The sequence below is a fragment of the Cynocephalus volans genome, chromosome 4, assembly GCF_027409185.1.
Source record: "Cynocephalus volans isolate mCynVol1 chromosome 4, mCynVol1.pri, whole genome shotgun sequence".
Classification (NCBI taxonomy): Eukaryota; Metazoa; Chordata; class Mammalia; order Dermoptera; family Cynocephalidae; genus Cynocephalus; species Cynocephalus volans.
In genome coordinates this window covers 15,265,948-15,285,850 of record NC_084463.1, presented here as the reverse complement: position 1 = coordinate 15,285,850, position 19,903 = coordinate 15,265,948, and the positions used below count along the sequence as shown (strand labels likewise).

General features: G+C 48.9%; 1 protein-coding gene across 3 annotated transcripts; it reads left to right on the top strand.

Moving 5' to 3' along the window:
* The first annotated feature begins 7,758 nt into the window (after positions 1 to 7,758).
* Positions 7,759 to 19,687, top strand: HYOU1 (hypoxia up-regulated 1). Of its 3 annotated transcripts, none has more exons than XM_063093114.1 (26): positions 7,759 to 7,845; positions 8,794 to 8,891; positions 9,112 to 9,205; positions 9,382 to 9,460; positions 9,613 to 9,767; positions 9,897 to 9,973; positions 10,283 to 10,464; positions 10,704 to 10,819; positions 12,095 to 12,287; positions 12,491 to 12,625; positions 12,764 to 12,846; positions 12,961 to 13,093; positions 13,262 to 13,449; positions 13,726 to 13,864; positions 14,404 to 14,464; positions 14,609 to 14,688; positions 15,075 to 15,260; positions 15,584 to 15,756; positions 15,884 to 15,971; positions 16,081 to 16,203; positions 16,376 to 16,509; positions 16,638 to 16,722; positions 17,346 to 17,586; positions 17,681 to 17,731; positions 18,004 to 18,054; positions 18,184 to 19,687. In XM_063093114.1, exons 2-26 carry the CDS (start codon positions 8,801 to 8,803, stop codon positions 18,243 to 18,245), a joined length of 3,000 nt encoding a protein of 999 aa, XP_062949184.1. In that variant the 5' UTR covers positions 7,759 to 7,845; positions 8,794 to 8,800; the 3' UTR covers positions 18,246 to 19,687. The 3 variants fall into 3 exon arrangements, with proteins under 3 accessions (XP_062949184.1, XP_062949183.1, XP_062949182.1); XM_063093113.1 differs by lacking the exon at positions 7,759 to 7,845 and adding an exon at positions 7,873 to 7,965; XM_063093112.1 differs by lacking the exon at positions 7,759 to 7,845 and adding an exon at positions 7,981 to 8,182.
* Positions 19,688 to 19,903: the final 216 nt, after the last annotated feature.

Here is a 19,903-nt window from a genome sequence, read left to right as displayed (position 1 = left end):
GGCCATTCCTATATAGGATCCGAACCCGCGGCGGGAGCGTCGCCGCGCTCCCAGCGCCGCACTCTCCCGAGTGCGCCACGGGCTCGGCCCTAAAACACGTTTCTTAAGGAAACTTGGAAATAATGATGGGTCAGGAACTCCCAAGACCCTGGGCCTTCTCCCCCTTTCCATAGTGGTAGGGTGTGGGACAGAAGCAGAACAGAGCAAAAGCCTTGGAAATGACCACTTTGAGAACCGAGCAATTTAACAAATGGCAAGTGTAGGGAAGATACAGGAAAATGGTCAGAGCCCCTCAGATGTTCAGAATCTTGCTGAGGGCCAAGCCCGTGGCGCACTCGGGAGAGTGCAGCGCTGGGAGCTCGGTGACACTACCGCCGTGGGTTCGGATCCTATATAGGAATGGCCTGTGCACTCACTGGCTGAGTGCCGGTCACGAAAAAGACAAAAAAAAAAAAAAAAGAATCTTGCTGAGCATTTGATGTAAATATGCACGTGCGCCCAGGAGTTTCTTGGTTATTGTCTAATGTAATTGCGCATGTGCGCCCAGGTGTCTTGTGTTATGGACTTAAGTATAAAAGACCAGTGGCTCTGATCCCCAGGTGCTCCCCTCCGCCCCCAGGGTGTTCCCTGGGGGTGCCACGGGGAGGCCGCCACTGCTGCTGGAAGCTGTTGCTTCCAGGGCCCCCTGGGCCCTCTGGGAGGCCACGGCCACTGTTGCTGGAGGCTGCTGTAAGCTGCTGCTGAGGACTGAGCTCGTGTTGTCTGCCAACGGCTCCCAGGATCTTTCCCAATTTCCTAGCGTGGACCTGCGTGTGAGGGGTCTGGTGACCCAGTCTGTTCAATGGGCTTGAGGGGTCTGTGAGCCCTAGCCCTAGCAATACAGCAAGTGTCTAAAATATTCCATTCTGCTCCCAACTCTGGCTAACTCAATTTTGTGTGCAAGCAGGAGCTGTCTTCGTGGACAACTACAGATTTACTGAGTGCCACAATGAACTATGTATGGGAGTAACAGAGTCATTTTGAGATAGCATGCGTGTACACAAAATGGTCGTGTGGTTAGTATTTGTGAAGTTTATTTTTACACCTCTCCCCTCCACAACTTTTTATTTTCAGAATATTTTACTCTTTATTCCCACCAGCCTGAGTTCTCAGAGAACAGGGGCTGTGTCTTGTTTACCATGAGCTAGGCCTAACAGAGCCTGGTAGATGTTTCATGTTTGGTTGAAGGAATGAATGTGGATGACACTCCTCTTGTCCCCTCTCGTCCTCAGTTTGGTTGACAGGGCAGGTAGCATCCATTTGTCCGAAGAGATAAATGACGGGAAGATACTATCTAACCACCACTAGGTACACAGATTTCCTGTCTTCCAGCTCAGTTTCCTTTCCTCTTTGTCACACAGGTATTGGAGCTGTTTCAGGAACCCAGCTCAAGGGCAGAAGCACAAATGGGCCTCTTTCACCTACTAAGCATATTCCACACTACTCATCAGAATTTCTAGGTTGTACGTTAACATGTCAGTTGCTAATACTATTTAGAATATATGTTAAAAGAAGCAATGTGAAACTAGAGATGTGAATGACAGATAAAGTGGCATCTTTGTTATTGACTTGAGTGCTCCCCCTACTGTCCAATATCATATGCTCCCAGTCTTCCTCTGATGCCTGAATTGGCTCTACCTGTGCCTGTTGGGTCTTTTTATTGATGAGGATACAAAGACAGAGATAGGCATGCCACAGTGACCCACAGCACCTCTTTGGACTACTTTTCTTCCTTTCCTCCTTTTGACAAATAGATATTGAACATTCCCTATTCCTGGAATTATATCAGAGGCCCAGAATATAAGTGAACAAAACATGGTCCTCAACCACCACGCTAGGGGACAGGCATAAAAAGGACTGACAGTATCCAGCTCTTAATTTCATGTAGCAAATTATATCTAACAGCTTTCACTTTTCATGGAGTCTTCATAGCAACCATCTGCTGAAAAGAAATCTTCATCCCTGATGAGAAATGGAGTCACACAGAGGTTAAAGTGACTCTCCCTGGGCAAAAACTTCAAAGTTCTCAGGAAATAAAACAAGAGTTCTTTAGTCCCCTAACCTCTAATTAGACAGTTTTCTTGGGTGTGAAGCTAGGTTACACTTGTTGGAACATACACCAGGGTTTGTCTTTTCTTACATTTGTCTGAATCCAAGGACTTCAGTATAGTAAGGAAGATAAGCACATGAACTACACAGAAAATGACTTTGTACAAATATACTTGTGGTTCTGCATACTGAGAACTTGAGTTCTGAAGGGACTAAAGATAAAGAAGCAGTACAAGTCTTCAGTTTGAAATTAGAGAGTTCACAACTCAGAAGCAAGAATGCAGGAGAGTTGTCTTGCAAAGCCTTCTCTTTTCACCTTCAGCAAACTGCTGCCAATGTCATATCTACTGAAGCAAAACAGGAACACTTCTTGTTCTAGATGCAAGCTTTTATTTTCTATGAGGTTTTATTTGATTTTATTTTTTCCCTCTTATCTAGCTGTCTGGGTAGAAACTATTTTCTAGACTACTGAAAAGTCTGGGTTTTTTGTTTTTTTTTTCTTTTAGCCACCCAAAGGTCTAGCAGCAGTTTCCACTTTAGGAGTAAGGTCAACCTAAACTCAGAGGTCTTGCATTGCAAGACATCCCAAGGCTCCAAAGCTACCATGAAATGGGAGAAAGAAGCAATCGGTTGATTATTGACTCTGAAAATCTGGCCTACAAAAGGGAAAGTAAATTCTCCATTAAGATGGCAAAGCATTTAGCCATGCTATTAATACTGCAATAGCCTCCATCTTTTAGTCTTATTTCTCTAAACTAATAACAAAACCAATAAGACGTTAACTAGTATATATCTGGTGCTTAGTACGGCCCAAGCACTGTGCTGAGTACTCTACCTCCTTTATTTTTTACACCAACCCTGCGAGGCACGTACCAGCATGCCACTTTTAATGATGAAGAAACTGAGTCTCAGAAAAGCTAAAAATAACTTTCCTAGAGTCACAAGGTAAGAAATGGTGAAGTTCACAGGCAAACCCAGGACTGTCAAACTCCAAAGCCCTGTATTCTGAGTGCTCAATTTAATTACTTTTTTGGAACAAATATAAACTTGTTCATAAGTCTCACTGATCGTTCTATGTGACCATGAAGTCACAGAATTCAAGAATCTTAAAAGTCTTGTTTCTCTTCTGTTTTTTTGTTTTTGTTTGGTTGGTTTTTGTGCCTGGCCGGTACTTGTTTCTCTTCTTGACATAATAATTTCCGTCTCAATGCAAGCTGGGAAATGTTCCCAATCCACTCTCTTCATCTCCTGCTGTATCCTATTCGAATTCATAATACCAAGACTTTATAAATGTATTAATATTCTAGTGTCATTAACGATACAAGAGATGTCATTCACTGCTGTTGGAGAGTATATAATGATAAACCTTTCTGGAAGGCAATTTGGCAATATGTATCAAATGCCTAAAAACAGGAATTCAAGCCTGCATTTCCAATTCTAGGAATTTATCCTGAGTATATTATATGGGATAGATTTGCATAAAGATTTATCAGTAAAGGAGTCTATCGCAGTTTTATAATATCAAAAAGGAAAAGAAAGAAAACAACCTGAGTATCAAAAATAGTCATTTTGGTAAATAAATTATTGTACTTCTCTATATAATAGAGGAAAAATATAATTTGGCATATGAAAATGTTCTCAATAAGTTAAAAGAGTAGTGGTCATAAAATCTTATCTCCATTAAAATTTAAAGTGTGCATATAGGGGAGTTGGGAGAAATTGGGTAAGAGGCATGAAGAATAATTATGGGGCCGGCCCGTGGCTCACTCGGGAGAGTGTGGTGCTGATAACATCAAGGCCATGGGTTTGGATCCCATATAGGGATGGCCGGTTGCTCACTGGGTGAGCGTGGTGCTGACAACACCAAGTCAAGGGTTAAGATCCCCTTACCGGTCATCTTTTTTAAAAAAAAAAAAAAAGGGCTGAGCCTGTGGCGCACTCGGGATAGTGTGGCGCTGGGAGCGCAGTGACGCTCCCGCCGCGGGTTCGGATCCTATATAGGACTGGCCAGTGCACTCACTGGCCGAGTACCGGTCACGAAAAAGACAAAAAAAAAATAATAATAATTATGATTTGTAATAATAAATATGCTAATAATAATTTGATCATCACATATTGTACACAAATAATGATAGTCAACACTGTACCCCCAAAATATGTATAATCAATTATGCTTCAATAGAAAAGAAAAACAACACCATCCACTTCACTAAAAAAAAAAAAAGAATATGCATAGATTGATACACATCGTAATGCTAAATGTGATTTAATCTTGAACATGGAATTGTGGGCACTTTTTCTTCTTTTTGTTGTTGTTCCTCCAGTTTTCTTCAATAACCACATATTTCTTTTGTAATTCTAAAAACGTTGTTGGGTTGACCAGTTACTCACTTGATTACAGCACAGTGTTATAACAACAAGGTCAAGGGTTCAAACCCCTGTACCAGCCAGCCACCAAAAACAAAAAACAAAGAAAAAATAATTTTGGGCTAGCCAGTGACTCACTTGGGAGAGTGTGATGCTGGTGACATCAAGTTTAGGAGTTTGGATCCGCATACTGGCCAGCCACACACACAAAAATAATAATAATTTTAAAAATTTTTATTGAAGTATAACACACATACAGAAACACTACATGCTATGGCCCGTTGAAATTCCACAAAGTGGACACCCCATTGCAACCAGCAATGAGGACATTGCCAGCACCCCAGAAGCCTGCCTTAGGTCCTCTTCTAAACACTACCTCACCACAAGGGTAAGCACCATCCTGACTTCTATTAGTTTTTCTTGCTTTTAATCTTTATGTAAGCAAAATCATACAGTATGTACTCTTGGCTTCTCTCACTGAATGTTATGTTTATGGAATTCATTTAAGTTGTCCCATGCAAGAGTAGACCATCCATTCTTATTGCTGTATAGAATTCCATTGGGTGACTCTACCACAATTTATGTATCAACTGTTTAGGGGAATTTGGGTAGTTTTTAACTTGGGGCTGTTATGAATAAAGCTGTTTCCCACAGTTTCTTGGTGAATATATGTATGCATTTCTTATATATAAACTTAAGAATGGGGTAGCCGAGTGACAACTAATTTTTAAAAATTCTCCTGGCCCAGGATGTTCTCCCTGATCAATATTTCCCTCAGCCCATCTTGTAATTTGCATGGTTTATAATGTGTGCACATGCCCTCACACCAATGTGCTCATTTTATTTTTTATTTTTTTATTTTTTATTTTTTTGTCTTTTTCGTGACCGGCACTCAGCCAGTGAGTGCACCGGCCATTCCTATATAGGATCCGAACCCGCGGCGGGAGCATCGCTGTGCTCCCAAGCGCTGCACTCTCCCGAGTGCGCCATGGGGCCGGCCTCCAATGTGCTCATTTTAATCTTCCATCCGTTTGGCACATGTACTGCAAGACAGCACCTTTCTTCTCTTGGGTTTCTGCTCAGTGCTGGGGAAGGGATGTAGTCTTCGGATGTCATTAACATGTTATTGTGGATAAGAACTAATGAATTCACCTGACTAGGTCAATCTAAATCAGGTTTTTACATTAAAATTTTCCCATTGATGCATAACTTGTGAAACACTATCGTTTCACTTGTTCTTGTAAAACACTGTTCTCCTGTCTGGTCAGAGAACAAAACAGGTGACTCCCCAGAGCCCTTGCACCTGCTGCACCTCCTGGGGGGGACAGATACCCAGGTTGAGAACTGTAGCTGCAGTAAAACCATGCTCCAATAAAAATAAAAATAAAGGGCTGGCCAATTAACTCAGTTGGTTAGAGCTCAGCCTTGTAACACGAAGGTCAAGGGTTTGGATCCCTTTATCGGTCAGCCACAAAAAAAAAAAGAATAAAATATAGAAAAGTAAAAGCCATGTTCCCTCCAAGGATTTTCGGGAAGTGAGAGCTCTCTTAGGAGCAGGGGACCGACTCTCATGTCTTCCAATATATGGTCATCCAATAGGATTTAATAAGTGCATGAAACCACAAACATATTTGTTTCCCAACAGATTGTGACTTCTCCGTAGCACAGCGCTCACATATCACAGAGGACCAATAAATGTTGAAATGTATGCTCTGTTTGAAACAGATGGAAAGAATCAACTAGATAGTTGGCCAGAAGTAGAGTCAATTGTTGAGAAACAAAATCTTTTTCTGTGGAATTGAACTGACAACTTATACGTCCATCATCATGCTATGCAAACCCCATGCTATAGAATGTTCTACAGCAGTAAAATAATAATGAGGTGAATCATTGACTGACATGAAAAATGCTCCATGATTTATTATTAGTTTTAAAAAAATTGAAAATAATATAATTGTATAACATTCTATGGTTTCAAAAAAGATAAAGGCTATATGTTTCTAGACAGACGTATATTTGTGTAAATGCAGAGGAGAAGGCCTGGAAGGTTACACAACCCACTAATAGCAGTTAGCTCCAGAGGAGAGAGTGGGAGGTTGCAGTTGGGGTCAAGGGAATTTAGCTTTATCTAGAATAAATTTTTCCAAGATTATATTTGTGTATTATTTGTGTAATTATTAAAATTTTAAGCGAATTTCTCTTTATTTCTACCAATTTCTGTGTTACTTGAACAATAAACTATTCTTAAAACGAAGAACGATGGACCTCTTCCTGGTACTGCTAGTAGGTTTATCTTTTACAGCTGACTACTCTCTTCACCTAAGCATCATGAAAAACGTGGAGAAAGAGACGGAGTTCCTTAAATGAGCTCAGGCTTCACAAAACCCTGGCCTTGACAGCTAGGGCCTTCAAGAGAGCCTTCTGTGAAGGGAAACCAGGCATCGATTTAGAGGGAGAGAAAATAGGAGACGGATTTCCATTCACATTTAAGAAAAGTGCGCTTTCCAAGCACTGCGCATATTTCTACGGGGCTATAAAGTAACACAGAAAGTAGTGAAGTGCTTTAATTCTTAGGAGCAGTTGAAGGGAAGGCGAACAAGATTCAATGGAACAGAAATAGGTGGTGCACATATGCTCAACCAATTATAACCTTAGAGATAAACGTGTACTGTGTGTGGCGCTTTACAGTTTGGAATATTCTTTCTCATACAAATAGGGCTTAGGCTAAGGAGTCCAGGCCAAGTTCTGCCATTAATACACTGTTATCTCCACCCAGCAGCGAACATCTTTTTTTATGACTTTAAGTTTCCTCAATGAAACGGGGGTGGGGAGGTGGGCTAAGCTCGAAGCGCAGCCGTTGTCTGATGTCTATCCAAAGCCTAGTGCAGCTCCGTGCCAACCAGCAAGCTAGCGCCTCTTCCGCGTGGCTGCGTTAGGGATGCCCGTCATTCCCTTTCCTCGACGGAGCTACCCAGGTCACCGGAAGAAGAGGTCCGAGTGCGGGACTGAACGTGCGCCTGACTTGCTCCAGAAGGGGTCATTCCCGAGCCCCGGCAGTGAAACACCCAGCACCCAGGCCGGAAAAGGTCCCGCAGCGCTGGGGAGAAGGGAGTGAAACGCGCCGGGCGGGTGACGCGGTCCAATCCCGCCATGAGCATGAGCTGTGGCTTCACCCCAACTGGTGCACTGGCCCCTCCGCCGCCTCCGGGGCGGGGCCGGAGACGGAGGAGGGGCGGGCCTCGGACGTGGCCCAATGGGAGCGCGCGCCGGGGCGGTGGGGGCGGGGCCGGGCGCGCGGCGGAGGGCCGGGCGGCGGAGGCGCCAATGAACTCGCGCCGCGTCCGGGGCCGGCTGGTGCGCGAGACGCCGCCGAGAGGTTGTTGGCTTAAGGTAACAGTTTGCAAACCGTGGGGAGTTGTGAAGGGCGCGGGTCGGGGGGCGCTGCCGGCCTCGTGGGTACGTCCGCGCCGCGTTTGTCCCAGCGCTGGGCCACAGGAGCGGAGACAAGAGGTAGCAGGGTGGGGATGGAGATGAGGGCCGGCCACCCCTCCTAGGGGAGGCAGCGTGCTAGCTCCGGGGGCGGGTCGGTAGCGGGAGTGAGGGCCGCTCGGACTCCGGTGCACTGGGACCCCCTCCGTGGGCCCCACAGCTCGGTCCCCGGGCCGCCCCTACGCGCTAGGGTGGGCCGGGACCTGTTTCCGGGAACGGGAGCCGCCGCCTTCGTCAGGTGAGGATTAGGTGAACACTGGGCACTCGATACCTGCCCGGGGAGAAACCTTACCGCTCCGGCACAGCGTCTGTGTGGGCAGCGGGAATGGGGAAGGGGAGTGGGCGGGACAACCCGCAGGGATGCCGAGGAAGAGACAGACCCTTCTTCCATCCGAGCCACCTCCGACGTCATCACCTCCCAGTTCCCGTGCAGGCCCAGCCAGCGGGGGATCTTCAGGTGTAGGAGGTAGTTGAGGCCTGGGCGGGGAACCCTGGCCGCACCCTAGGTGTCTGACAGCAGGCACAGTGAGACGGTGCGCATTTACTGCCTGTGCAGTGGATGGAAGGCTCTGGTGTCCTTCCTCCGGTCCTGCTACCGTCTGTTTAGGGATGTGGTGGAGCCGAGGACCCATGCTATTTCGCTTGGACCTTTGTATGGGCACTTCTGGGGATGATTAGAGAGTGGTTGGTACTCATCAGGAGGGAGAAGAGGAAATGGGATGTAGGCTGGTCTGCCCTAGGTGAAAATGGAGGAGGTATTAATCTTACAGCTTCTCTGCTTTGGGATGAGGTTCTGTCTCCTTCACTCAGGGCATCCAGTTACAAGTGTTTTTTTTCCTCGTCCTCCAGGAGCACAATGGCAGCCACAGTCAGGAGGCAGAGGCCAAGGAGGCCAGCCTGTTGGGCCTTGATGACTGTGCTCTTGGCCGATCTGTTGGCGCTGAGTGGTACGTACCCCAGCAGAGAGATCAAAAGAAGAATGAATGAGACGTGGTGTGGAGGGAGCGTAAGGCTCCTGGTTAGACTCCTCTTGAGTTGCAGGACCCAAGCTTTGTACTTTGTCTTTTGCTATCTTCCTTTCTCCGTGGAAAGTAGTATGCGTTGGTTAGAGGGGCCTCAGGAAGGAAGGGGAAGGGAGGCTATTTGATAAACCTGTTTTTCCTTCAGACACGCTGGCAGTGATGTCTGTGGACCTGGGCAGCGAATCCATGAAGGTGGCCATCGTCAAACCTGGAGTGCCTATGGAAATTGTCTTGAACAAGTAAGGGTGGCCCCAGTGTCAAGGGTGGGGAATGAGTCTAGGCTCCAAGAGGGTGTGTGTTTCAGAGTGTCCACAACAGACTTTGGTGTCTGAGTGATTAATTGTATGTGGAGTGTCAAGGCTCCTGAGTCCACACCCTGCTGCGGGCACCTGGGCCCAACATCTCTTTTCCTTAGGGAATCCCGGAGGAAAACTCCAGTGACTGTAACCCTGAAAGAAAATGAAAGATTCTTTGGAGACAGTGCAGCAGGCATGGTGAGCTAGCAGGCCCCCTTCCCAGAGTGGTGGGCAGAGAAGAGAAGATAAGATGTAGTCCCCAGAATCTATTTCCTTGTCAATCTCTGGTATAAGAGGTAGGTGATGGTGGGGTTGGGAGCCTAACACTCTGTTTCTTTACCTCCTCTCAGGCCATCAAGAATCCAAAGGCTACCCTGCGTTACTTCCAGCACCTCCTGGGGAAGCAAGCAGATAACCCCCATGTGACCCTTTACCGGGCCCGTTTCCCAGAGCACGAGCTAAGCTTTGACCCACAGAGGCAGACTGTGTACTTCCAGATCAGCCCGTGAGTGTTCTGTTGGGGAAGGCAGGCTCACCAGCCTTGCTGGGCTTCTCATGGGCATGTGTTTATGATTGTCCTGCCTTAATGCCTAGCTTCCTTTGCCTCCAACTACTCCCTCCTCCCCACACCCAGGCAGCTGCAGTTCTCACCTGAGGAAATACTGGGCATGGTTCTTAATTACTCCCGATCCCTGGCTGAAGATTTTGCAGGTGAGTGGCCAAGGCGGGGCCAGTGGTGGCCAGAATCCCCAGGATTTAAAGCAGTGATTCTCAAACGGGAGCAATTTTGGCAATTGGAAACATCTGGTAATATCTGAAGACATATTTGGTTGTCACAACTGTGGAAATGCCACTGGCATCTGGTGGGTAGAGGTGAGGGATGCTACATAATATCCCACAGTGCACAGGACAGCCCCCACGACAAAGAATTATCTGGCCCAAAATATCAGTAGTACCAAGGTTGGAAACCCTCATCTAAGGTATGGAGCTGGTGGGATCCTGTTCTGTTGTCCTCTGTAGAGCAGCCCATCAAGGATGCAGTAATCACCGTGCCAGCCTTCTTCAACCAGGCTGAGCGCCGAGCAGTGCTGCAGGCTGCTCGCATGGCTGGCCTCAAAGTGCTGCAGCTCATCAATGACAACACCGCCACCGCCCTCAGCTATGGTGTCTTCCGCAGGAAAGATATCAACACCACTGCCCAGGTGAGCCAGGGAGGCCTCCTCCCTGCAGGGTGGCTGAGTCTGAGCATTAAGGCCATTTGGCCTATTTTGCATCTTGTTTACATGGCCAGCCCTTGGCAAAATGCAGCAATAGCCTTCTCTCAGCCCTTGTTGGAGCTGTTCAGCTTTATGTTGAGAGTCGAGCAGCCCCTTGGAGGCAAAAAGGTGGCACCGTGGAGTTTGGTAAGGTTCCTGTGACAGTTGCCTTGATATCTCTGCAGAATATTATGTTCTATGACATGGGCTCAGGCAGCACTGTTTGTACCATCGTGACTTACCAGACTGTGAAGACTAAAGAAGCCGGCATGCAGCCACAGCTGCAGATCCGGGGCGTAGGGTAAGTGGGTGCTGGGAGGAGGGCTTCTTGTTAAGAACCTTGGGTAGGGGTTTGTTCTTGGAGGGGCAACTGCTTCACTTTCCCGCTCCCTTCAGGAATACTGTCCTGGTTAATGCATCCGTCACCATGGGGGACCACTCACAAAGAGTTGGAGGAAGCTGGAAAGAAAGGGAAGACAGTTTGGGAAGACTGAAAGGCAGAGAACTTCCTGAACTTATTCTAAGCAGATCCATGAGGCTGCAGCCATTTATAGGGTGTCAGATTCAGGGCTGGCTGGTTAGCTCATTTGGTTAGAGTGCGTTGTTACAATACCAGGGTCAAGGGTTCAGATCCCCAAACTGGCCAGCAGCTAAAAAAAAAAAAATTACAGGCAGTGTTATGGGGGGCCAGATTCAATCATTTTTTTGCAGTCTTGTTATTTCCACTTGAATAACTCAACACTCTCATTGTCTCGTTTCTTTTTCTGTCTGTCCTTACTATAACCACTCTAGTCTAAGCTACTGTTGGCCTTTACTTGCAGAGTTAAAACAGATCTCCCTACTTCCAGTGTTGTTTCCTTTCAGTTCTTACTTTGTATTACAGCCGGAAATTTCTTTTTAAAATATCAAGCTGATTGCAACCTGTTTCCTTTAAAACCCTTCAGTGGCTCCAGAACTGTACCTGTGCCTGTCCCAGCTCTGCCTCCCACGGCTTGTCTCTGGCCCCAACCTCTTGCTCTTGGAGCTTTGCAGTACTTGCCCTCCTTTGGAACTTGCTGTGCTCTCTCCCAATTCTGTCTTTACTGTTCTTTCTGTCTAGAATGTTCATTCTTCTCCTTTTCACCTAATTAACTCCAATTCATTCTTCAGATTTCAGTTCAAGCATCACTTCTTCAAAGAAACTTTTCTGAACTGAACATCCCTAAATAGTTCAAACTTCCCACGTGTATTCTGTTAGTATTGTCTACTTCTCCCTTTATAACAAACAGGGTGCTTACAATTTCACATGTATGTGGTTATTTGCTAGATTATGAACTCTTTGGCAGCAGGAACCCTGTCTATCCCCCCCCTCGCCCCACATTTGTATTCCCAGAGACAGGTACATAGTTGATGCTCAGTAAGTACTGTTGAATGAATGCATAGGTGAACTATCTCTGTGGGGTGTCAGCTGTGCTGTGGGGAGTTGAGGGCAGAGTGAGTCCACCCTGTGCCAGATGGAGATGAGTGTTAGGCTCCTGTGCAGATGGAAGGACACTTTGTGTTCCTCACACTTTTCCTTGCTCCTGTTCCCAAACAGGTTTGACCGTACCCTGGGGGGCCTGGAGATGGAGCTCCGACTGCGTGAGCACCTGGCTAAGCTGTTCAATGAGCAGCACAAAGGCCAGAGAGCAAAGGATGTGCGGGAGAACCCACGTGCCATGGCCAAGCTGTTACGCGAGGCTAATCGGCTCAAAACCGTCCTGAGTGCCAATGCGGACCACATGGCACAGGTGCCCACATGTGGCTGGTTGAGGGCAAACTTGCCCCATCTTGAGGGTGGAGGAGACTGCCATTTGGAGCTGGGCTGCGTGTGCCTGGCATGGCCCATGCCCCCTGGCGTCCTCCCAAAGTCCTGTTCCGTTGGCTTCTGTCCTGACCACCCAGAGAGCAGGACTTGAGCAAGAACTCCCTGACACTCCTCATCCTCCCCCAGATCGAGGGCCTGATGGACGATGTCGACTTCAAGGCAAAAGTGACTCGAGTGGAGTTTGAGGAGTTGTGTGCAGACCTGTTTGAGCGGGTGCCTGGGCCTGTACAGCAGGCGCTCCAGAGTGCTGAAATGAGTTTGGTGAGAGGGTAGGGGGAGGTGGGTGTGCCCGATGGGGCATGGGGGTAGGAGACACATGGGACATCAAGGGAAGAGTCAGCACTGAGGAGTAGAGTTAATTGCGTGCTGTCCCACCTCACATTCTTTCCCCCTCCACAGGATGAGATTGAGCAGGTCATCCTTGTGGGTGGGGCCACTCGGGTCCCCAAAGTTCAGGAGGTGCTGCTGAAGGCCGTGGGCAAGTGAGTATGGGGGCTGGGGCCTGGGGCCTGGTTCTGCCTGGGGCAGGGCTGAGGGGACAGAACCCTGGCTGGGTGCTCCAGGATGAACAGTACTGAAGTTTGGGACTGTCCTAGGGAGGAGCTAGGGAAGAACATCAACGCAGACGAAGCGGCCGCCATGGGGGCTGTGTACCAGGCAGCTGCACTCAGCAAAGCCTTCAAGGTGAAGCCATTTGTAGTGCGAGATGCAGTGGTCTACCCCATCCTGGTGAGTAAGCCTATCTCATAAGGTGCCAAGCTCCTTTTACCATGGGATCTCCCCTTCTGCTCTAACCTGTCCCTTTATCTTTCTGCCAAGGGATATTCTCTCATCCCCATCCTTACCCCAGAACCTGCTCTGGTTCTCCAATGGGGCTTCTCTCTGCCTTCTGTGTAGGTGGAGTTCACAAGGGAGGTAGAGGAGGAGCCTGGGGTTCGTAGCCTGAAGCACAATAAACGTGTACTCTTCTCCCGGATGGGGCCCTACCCTCAACGCAAAGTCATCACTTTTAACCGCTACAGCCATGATTTCAATTTTCACATCAACTACGGTGACCTGGGCTTCCTGGGGCCTGAGGATCTTCGGTGAGGGCGGGGGGGGGGGGTAGGATGGGAGCTCTGGGGAGGGGGAGATGTGGCTGCCAGATGACCTGAGGATTGAAGGGGAGGGAGGATGTGCGGCATGCAGGGCTGAAATGCACAGTGGAGTTAGGTTAGGTTATAAGCAATGCTCAGCAAGTGCTTCCATCACTCTCCTTCCATTCTCCTGACCTTGGGGAGGGCTCTGACATCTCGTGCCAGGAAGCTGAGTTGGAGGTAGGCTGAGTGGGTCTCCTTGAACTCCTCTTCCTTCCCACCCAGGGTATTTGGCTCCCAGAATCTGACCACAGTGAAGCTGAAAGGTGTGGGTGAGAGCTTCAAGAAGTATCCCGACCATGAGTCCAAGGGCATCAAGGCTCACTTCAACCTGGATGAGAGTGGTGTGCTCACTCTAGACAGGGTGAGAGCAAAAGGAGACCCCATGTGCAGGGCAAGAGCCCCAAGCCTTTTCCAGAGCAGGTTCCATATGGTGTTAGAATATGAAAACAAAAAGATTTTAGAGTCAGGTAAATCTTGGCTCCAAACAGTCAACCAGAGACCTGGTGCAGGCCTCCTCTTAGCTTGTAAATGCTTATTGGCCTTGTAAGTTTCTTAGAAGGAACGTAAAATGGTTGAACACATTTTTGAACACCAGTTCTGGAGGTTAATATGTTTTAGAACATATTTTAGGAAATAATGGGCCATATAATTATTGAGTGGAAAGTGGGGGGCTCTGAGTTGAAAAGAGGTGCTATGATTCTGTTCTCAAAGGACTCATAATCAAAGGGTGGGGGGGTGGGGGGGTGACCATCCGGGAGTCCTTAGAACAGGCAGGCAAGAGAATAGGCCAGCACAGCTACAAGTTGGGTAGCAGTGCACGTGCTGACATCCACTGTGGCAGGACGTTTGTAGAGAAGATGTGGGTTAGTGTGTGCTTCTTCATTTTGAATGTGTTTTAAGGTGGAGTCTGTATTTGAGACATTGGTGGAGGACAGCCCAGAAGAGGAGTCTACTCTCACCAGTAAGATGAGCATATGCACATGTGAATGAGAGAGAGGATGTACTTGTGTGCATTCTGGGGTGGTGGACAGGGCATTGCTTTTGGGACAGGAGGTGGAGTCACTGCTGTGGTCCCTTTTGAGTCTTTGGGCTTTCTTTCCCCTAGAACTTGGCAACACCATTTCCAGCCTGTTTGGAGGTGGTACCACACCAGATGCCAAAGAGAATGGTACTGATACTGTCCAGGTAAGCTCAGGATGGAGCCAAGGGAGTGTGGAGCACAGCCTGTGGGGTGCCATGCTAGCCAACTGGGGTTCAGTGGGCCACCCCTTCCCTGTCAGCCCATGGGAGATAGCCATGCCCTCCCCAGATTCATCTCAACTCTGAGCTGTTCCCTGTACCAGAGCTCCCAAGGCCCGTTTCTTCCATCTCCACACGCTCTCCTTTGTCCCACCAGACTGCCCACTGTGTCCATTGCCATACAGTTGTCATCTGTCTGCCCCCAAGCTGTGTCCTGAGTGGTAAATGCCTTCAAAGCAGAGCCAAAGGGATCTGGCACGACTGAGACCAGGCCTTATCCTTGGGTTCTGCTGGTTATTGTTACCTGCGGGTTGCCTGTGATTATTTCCCAGGAGGAGGAGGAGAGCCCTGCTGAAGGGAGCAAGGACGAGCCTGGGGAGCAAGCAGAGGTCAAGGAGGAAGCTGAGGCTCCCATGGAGGATCCTTCTCAGTCCCCACCTTCTGAGTCTAAGGGGGATGCAGTCCCTGAGGGAGAAAAGGTTGCAGAAAAAGAAAACGGGGACAAGTCTGAGGCCCAGGTGAGCTGTGGGCAGAGTAAGGCCGGTGTGGACCCAGAGGTGAAGGGAGTGGATGCCTACTTTGTTCCTTGCCCCATGGAGAATGTAGAATGGCCTTTGGGGCTGGCCCGTGGCTCACTCGGGAGAGTGTGGTGCTGACAACACGAAGGCCATGAGTTCGGATCCCTTATAGGAATAGCCGGTTAGCTCACTTGGGAATGTGTGGTGCTGACAACACCAAGTCAAGGGTTAAGATCCCCTTACTGGTCATCTTTATAAAAAAAAAATAAAAGAACGTAGAATGGCGTAGGCTTTTCCTGACATACCCTACTCTTCCTACCCAGAGGCCAAGTGAGAAGGGGGAGGCCGGGCCCGAGGGCATCCCTCCAGCCACAGAGGAAGAGAAGAAGCAGAAGCCTGCCCGGAAGCAGAGAATGGTAGAGGAGATCGGGGTAGAGCTGGTGGTTCTGGACCTGCCTGACTTGCTAGAGGATGAGATGGCTCGTTCGGTGCAGAAGTAAGACTGTGTGTGTGTGTGTGTGATGGGCAGGGTGTGGAATAGCACCCGTGGGAGGGAGAGAGCCCTTTGACCAGGGCCAGGTTCTACCCGCCCTCTCCCTCTTCCCTGCCTCTTTGTCGCACAGACTTCAAGACCTGACACTCCGAGACCTAGAGAAGCAGGAACGGGAGAAAGCCGCCAACAGCTTGGAAGCTTTCATCTTTGAGACCCAGGTCAGTAGGCTAGGAGGCAGCGTCCCTGCCCTGGAACTTGTATTGGGGGGTGGCTCTGTGAGCCTTGCCCTCAGGCTCACTGCGTACATGTGTTTGTGTGTCTTCCCAGGACAAGCTGTACCAGGCTGAGTACCAGGAAGTGTCCACTGAGGAACAGCGGGAGGAGATCTCTCGGAAACTCAGCACCACATCCATCTGGCTGGAGGACGAGGGCTTTGGGGCCACCACAGTGGTGAGGGGCCTCCCAGGACATGGCGGGTGGCACGGGAGCTCTCTTCTTCCTCCTCTGGGATCAGAGACAATGAGGAGAGCTGGGCTGCAGGGCTGTAAAGAAGGACATTGGGCTGATGCTCACACTCTGCTCTCATCCCTTCAACCCCTCTGCCCGATCCTGCCTCCATCAGATGTTGAAGGAGAAGCTGGCTGAGCTGCGGAAGCTGTGCCAAGGGCTGTTTTTCCGGGTGGAAGAGCGCAAGAAGTGGCCGGAACGGCTGTCTGCCCTCGATAACCTCCTCAACCATTCCAGCATGTTCCTCAAGTGAGCGGTCCCTGTGCTCTTTATTCTATCCTGCCAAGGCCACTGACTCTCATTCCTGTCAGCTTCCTGTTACGCCCACCCAAGGCCCCTCTTCCTCCTGGGCTGATTGTCTCCTCTCTGGCTTCCAGGGGAGCCCGGCTCATCCCCGAAATGGACCAGATCTTCACTGAGGTGGAGATGACCACGTTAGAGAAAGTCATCAATGAGACCTGGGTAATCACTGTGTAAATACTTAACTGGATACATAGCTGCCACCGTGCACCATCCTGAGAGGCGGGGAGATGGACACAGCAGCCTCTGCCTCCTGGCTTAGCATCTCATTGGGAAGGCAAAAGATGTTAGTATGGGAGCCCACGTTTGATTGGTCCAAGGCAAGGGTCATAGCCATAAGAGTCATTGGACTGGAAGAGCAACAGAGCCCATCCTTGTGAAGTTAGAGAAAGGTGCTGTGAGAAGCTGGGCTCAGAAAATGGGCCAGGGTTTGGATGGGTAGAGTGGCATGTCATTTGAAGCAGGAGCTGTTTGGAGGGTGGGGACTCTTTTTGAGCCCAAGCTAGGAAGTGGAAAGGCAAGAAAGGAATAATCAGGGTTCATTCAGTTGTAGTCACTCCAGAGGAACAGGACATAAGCCCAAAACGTATAGTTTAGGACTCCTTTGTGGAGAGCCTTGAATGTCCTTTGGAGGAGTCTGCTCACCCTGTGGGGCTGACATCAGGGGTGGCAGTGATTTGCAGTCAGAGAAGAGCCTGAGGCTGGTTGAGGTATGATTCCATCTAAGATAGGGACCTCTGCTCTATCCACGGCTAACTCTGAGCCTATCCTGGCCTCACCCACAGGCCTGGAAGAATGCAACTCTGGCTGAGCAGGCCAAGCTTCCTGCCACTGAGAAGCCTGTGTTGCTATCAAAAGACATCGAGGCCAAGATGATGGCCTTGGACCGTGAGGTGCAGTATCTGCTCAATAAGGCCAAGTTTGCTAAGCCCCGGCCCCGGCCCAAGGACAAGAATGGGACCCGGGCAGAGCCTCCCCTCAATGCCAGTACCAGTGACCAGGGGGAGAAGGTCATCCTTCCAGCAGGTGAGGAAAGGGTGCCTGTCTCCAGGTTCTAGTGGGCAGGGAGAAGGCCTCCTTTTCCTCCTGGGACTACATCTCACTCCTGGTTTCCCTCCAGGCCAGACTGAAGATACAAAGCCCATTTTAGAACCTGAGAAAGTAGTGCCTGGTGAGTTGGGGAAACTGTGGTTGAGAAATGGACATTGCGTTAGTCCAGGGGTAGGCAAACTGGCAGATAAGGCCTGTTTCTGGGTGGCCCAGGAGCTGAGAGTGGCCTTTATGTTTTTAAAGCGTTGTTTAAAAAAAAGATGCAAACATCAAATGTGGTCCACACATTGTAAAGTATTTACTGGCTGGCTCCTTACAGAAAAAGTTTGCCAACCCCTCCATTAGCCTCTTCCTCCTTTCTGCATAGACTAACCTATTCCTTCCAAAAAGCAGGATCTGAACCAGTAGACACCGAGCCTCTGGAGATAGGCGGTCCTGGAGCAGGTGAGGGCAGAGCTGGAGGTGTGCTGGGAAGCCTGATGGGGGCCGAGGGACAGTTATCTCCAGAGTGCTAGAGCCACTTACCTCTGTTTCACCTGCTGCCCTTCCTCTGCTCTCCCCAACTCCCCACAGAACCTGAACAGAAGGAGCCACCGACAGGACAGAAGCGACCTTTGAAGAATGATGAACTATAACCCCCACCTTACATGTCCCTATTCATCTCCACCCCCTTCTCCTACCACCTCTATTTATTAAACATTGAGGGTCGGGGGAGGGGGTGGTCCTGCCTTCAGGGGCTCAAGTTCCTTTTCTCTCACCTGAGATTGGAGGTGTGGAGAAGGGGAGGGAAGGGACAGCTCATCAGTTCCTTCTGGAGTAGCTCTGTGGTTAAAAACTGAAACTGTTTTTTCCCCAGTCCCACCCCCTGGTTCCCTACCCATCCAGGCCCTAAATTTGGGAAAAATCACTATTGTGTCTTAATTCTTTTGTGGGTAGGTGAGAGAATGGTGGACTGAGACCCGGTAGTGGGAAGGATGTCCTGGGATATTGGAGAGTTTCCAGACTTCTCTGGCCATCCTTCTTTCCCTCCTTTCTTCCACCATGAAATCAATATCCTTTTTGGGCCAGTGTCTATAGAGCCTTGGTTACCAGGTTTGGTTTCTGAGTGCCTATCTATGCTCTTTTCTCCCTCCAAGATCTGTTTCCTTTGAAATCCCGCCCCTCTGCCCCATGGACACCCCCCGCTCCATCTGCTCCTCTTCCCACTGGTTTCCTGGGCTTCCTGGCACAAGTCAGGGAGTCCTCTGCCCCTTGCCCAAAGCCCTTCCATCTGGACTGGCTGAAGTAAATCTGGAAATATTCCTATCCACATATACTGCCCCTAGTGGCCGGAGAAGGCAGCGAGAAAGTGAAAAGGGGAATCCACTGCCTCTCCAGGAAGTGAGATGTTTGAAAGCCCCAGATCTCCCACCTGTGGGCTGTTGGTCCTAGGAACGCTGTGTGAAGTGGTTGGCATGGGATGCCAGCATCCTGCAAGCACTGTCAAAATCTGCATCTTCCCTGTAGCCAGGTCCCCAGGGTCCTGTGACAACCTGTCCCCTCTCCTGCTGTCCTCCCAGCTTGAGCCTTCCTCTCACCTCATTAGCTCCTGGGCTGACCAAAATGTGCTTTCTACTGTGAGCCCCTATCCCAAGACCCTGGGGGAAGGAAGAGACCAAGGTGTGAATGTAAAACTGCCACCTCACACTTTGAGACAGGCCTTGTGGGTGAAGGAAGTACATCAGGGGCTGGCCTTCCTCACATGCATTGCTCTGCTAGGATGGGGGCCCCTCACCCACGATGCAAAGCCTAGGGAGCCTGTCCTCCAGTATTCCGTCTGTTGCAGGAGCTAGGGCTGCCGCCCCAGCTCCAGAACAAGGGCAAACCTGGTTGTCAGTCATTTTGTCTTTTTGTCTTTTTTTTTTTTTTTGCCACATTGGCGGAGATGAGACCTAAGGGTCCTACCCCCCACCCCCATCCCTTCCACTCTTTGAATTCTTTCATTAGCAGTTGAGGCTGGATGGACAGGTTTGAGTCAAATTGTACTTTGCTCCATTGTTAATTGAGAAACTGTTTCAATAAAATATTCTTTTCTACATTTTTTGTGCTGTGATTTTTTTAAATATGTATTTCCCAAACATAAATAATGCATGTTTAGTATAGAAAATTTAGGAAATAGAAGTTTGAGTAATAAAATTAGCTATAACGCCACCACCAAAAAATTAACATTTTGGAATTTTGGACTTAGTTGAGATTTGTATATGTAATTTATGGGAACAAAATCTTGGTTTTATTTTTCCCCTGACATTATTTG

Excerpts from the sequence above, each read along its gene's own strand:
- HYOU1 (XM_063093114.1), top strand. The coding sequence starts at position 8,801 with ATGGCAGCCACAGTCAGGAGGCAGAGGCCAAGGAGGCCAGCCTGTTGG. Across the intron at positions 10,465-10,703 it reads ATATCAACACCACTGCCCAG|AATATTATGTTCTATGACAT; the intron begins GTGAGCCAGGGA and ends ATATCTCTGCAG. Across the intron at positions 16,510-16,637 it reads CATTCCAGCATGTTCCTCAA|GGGAGCCCGGCTCATCCCCG; the intron begins GTGAGCGGTCCC and ends TCTGGCTTCCAG.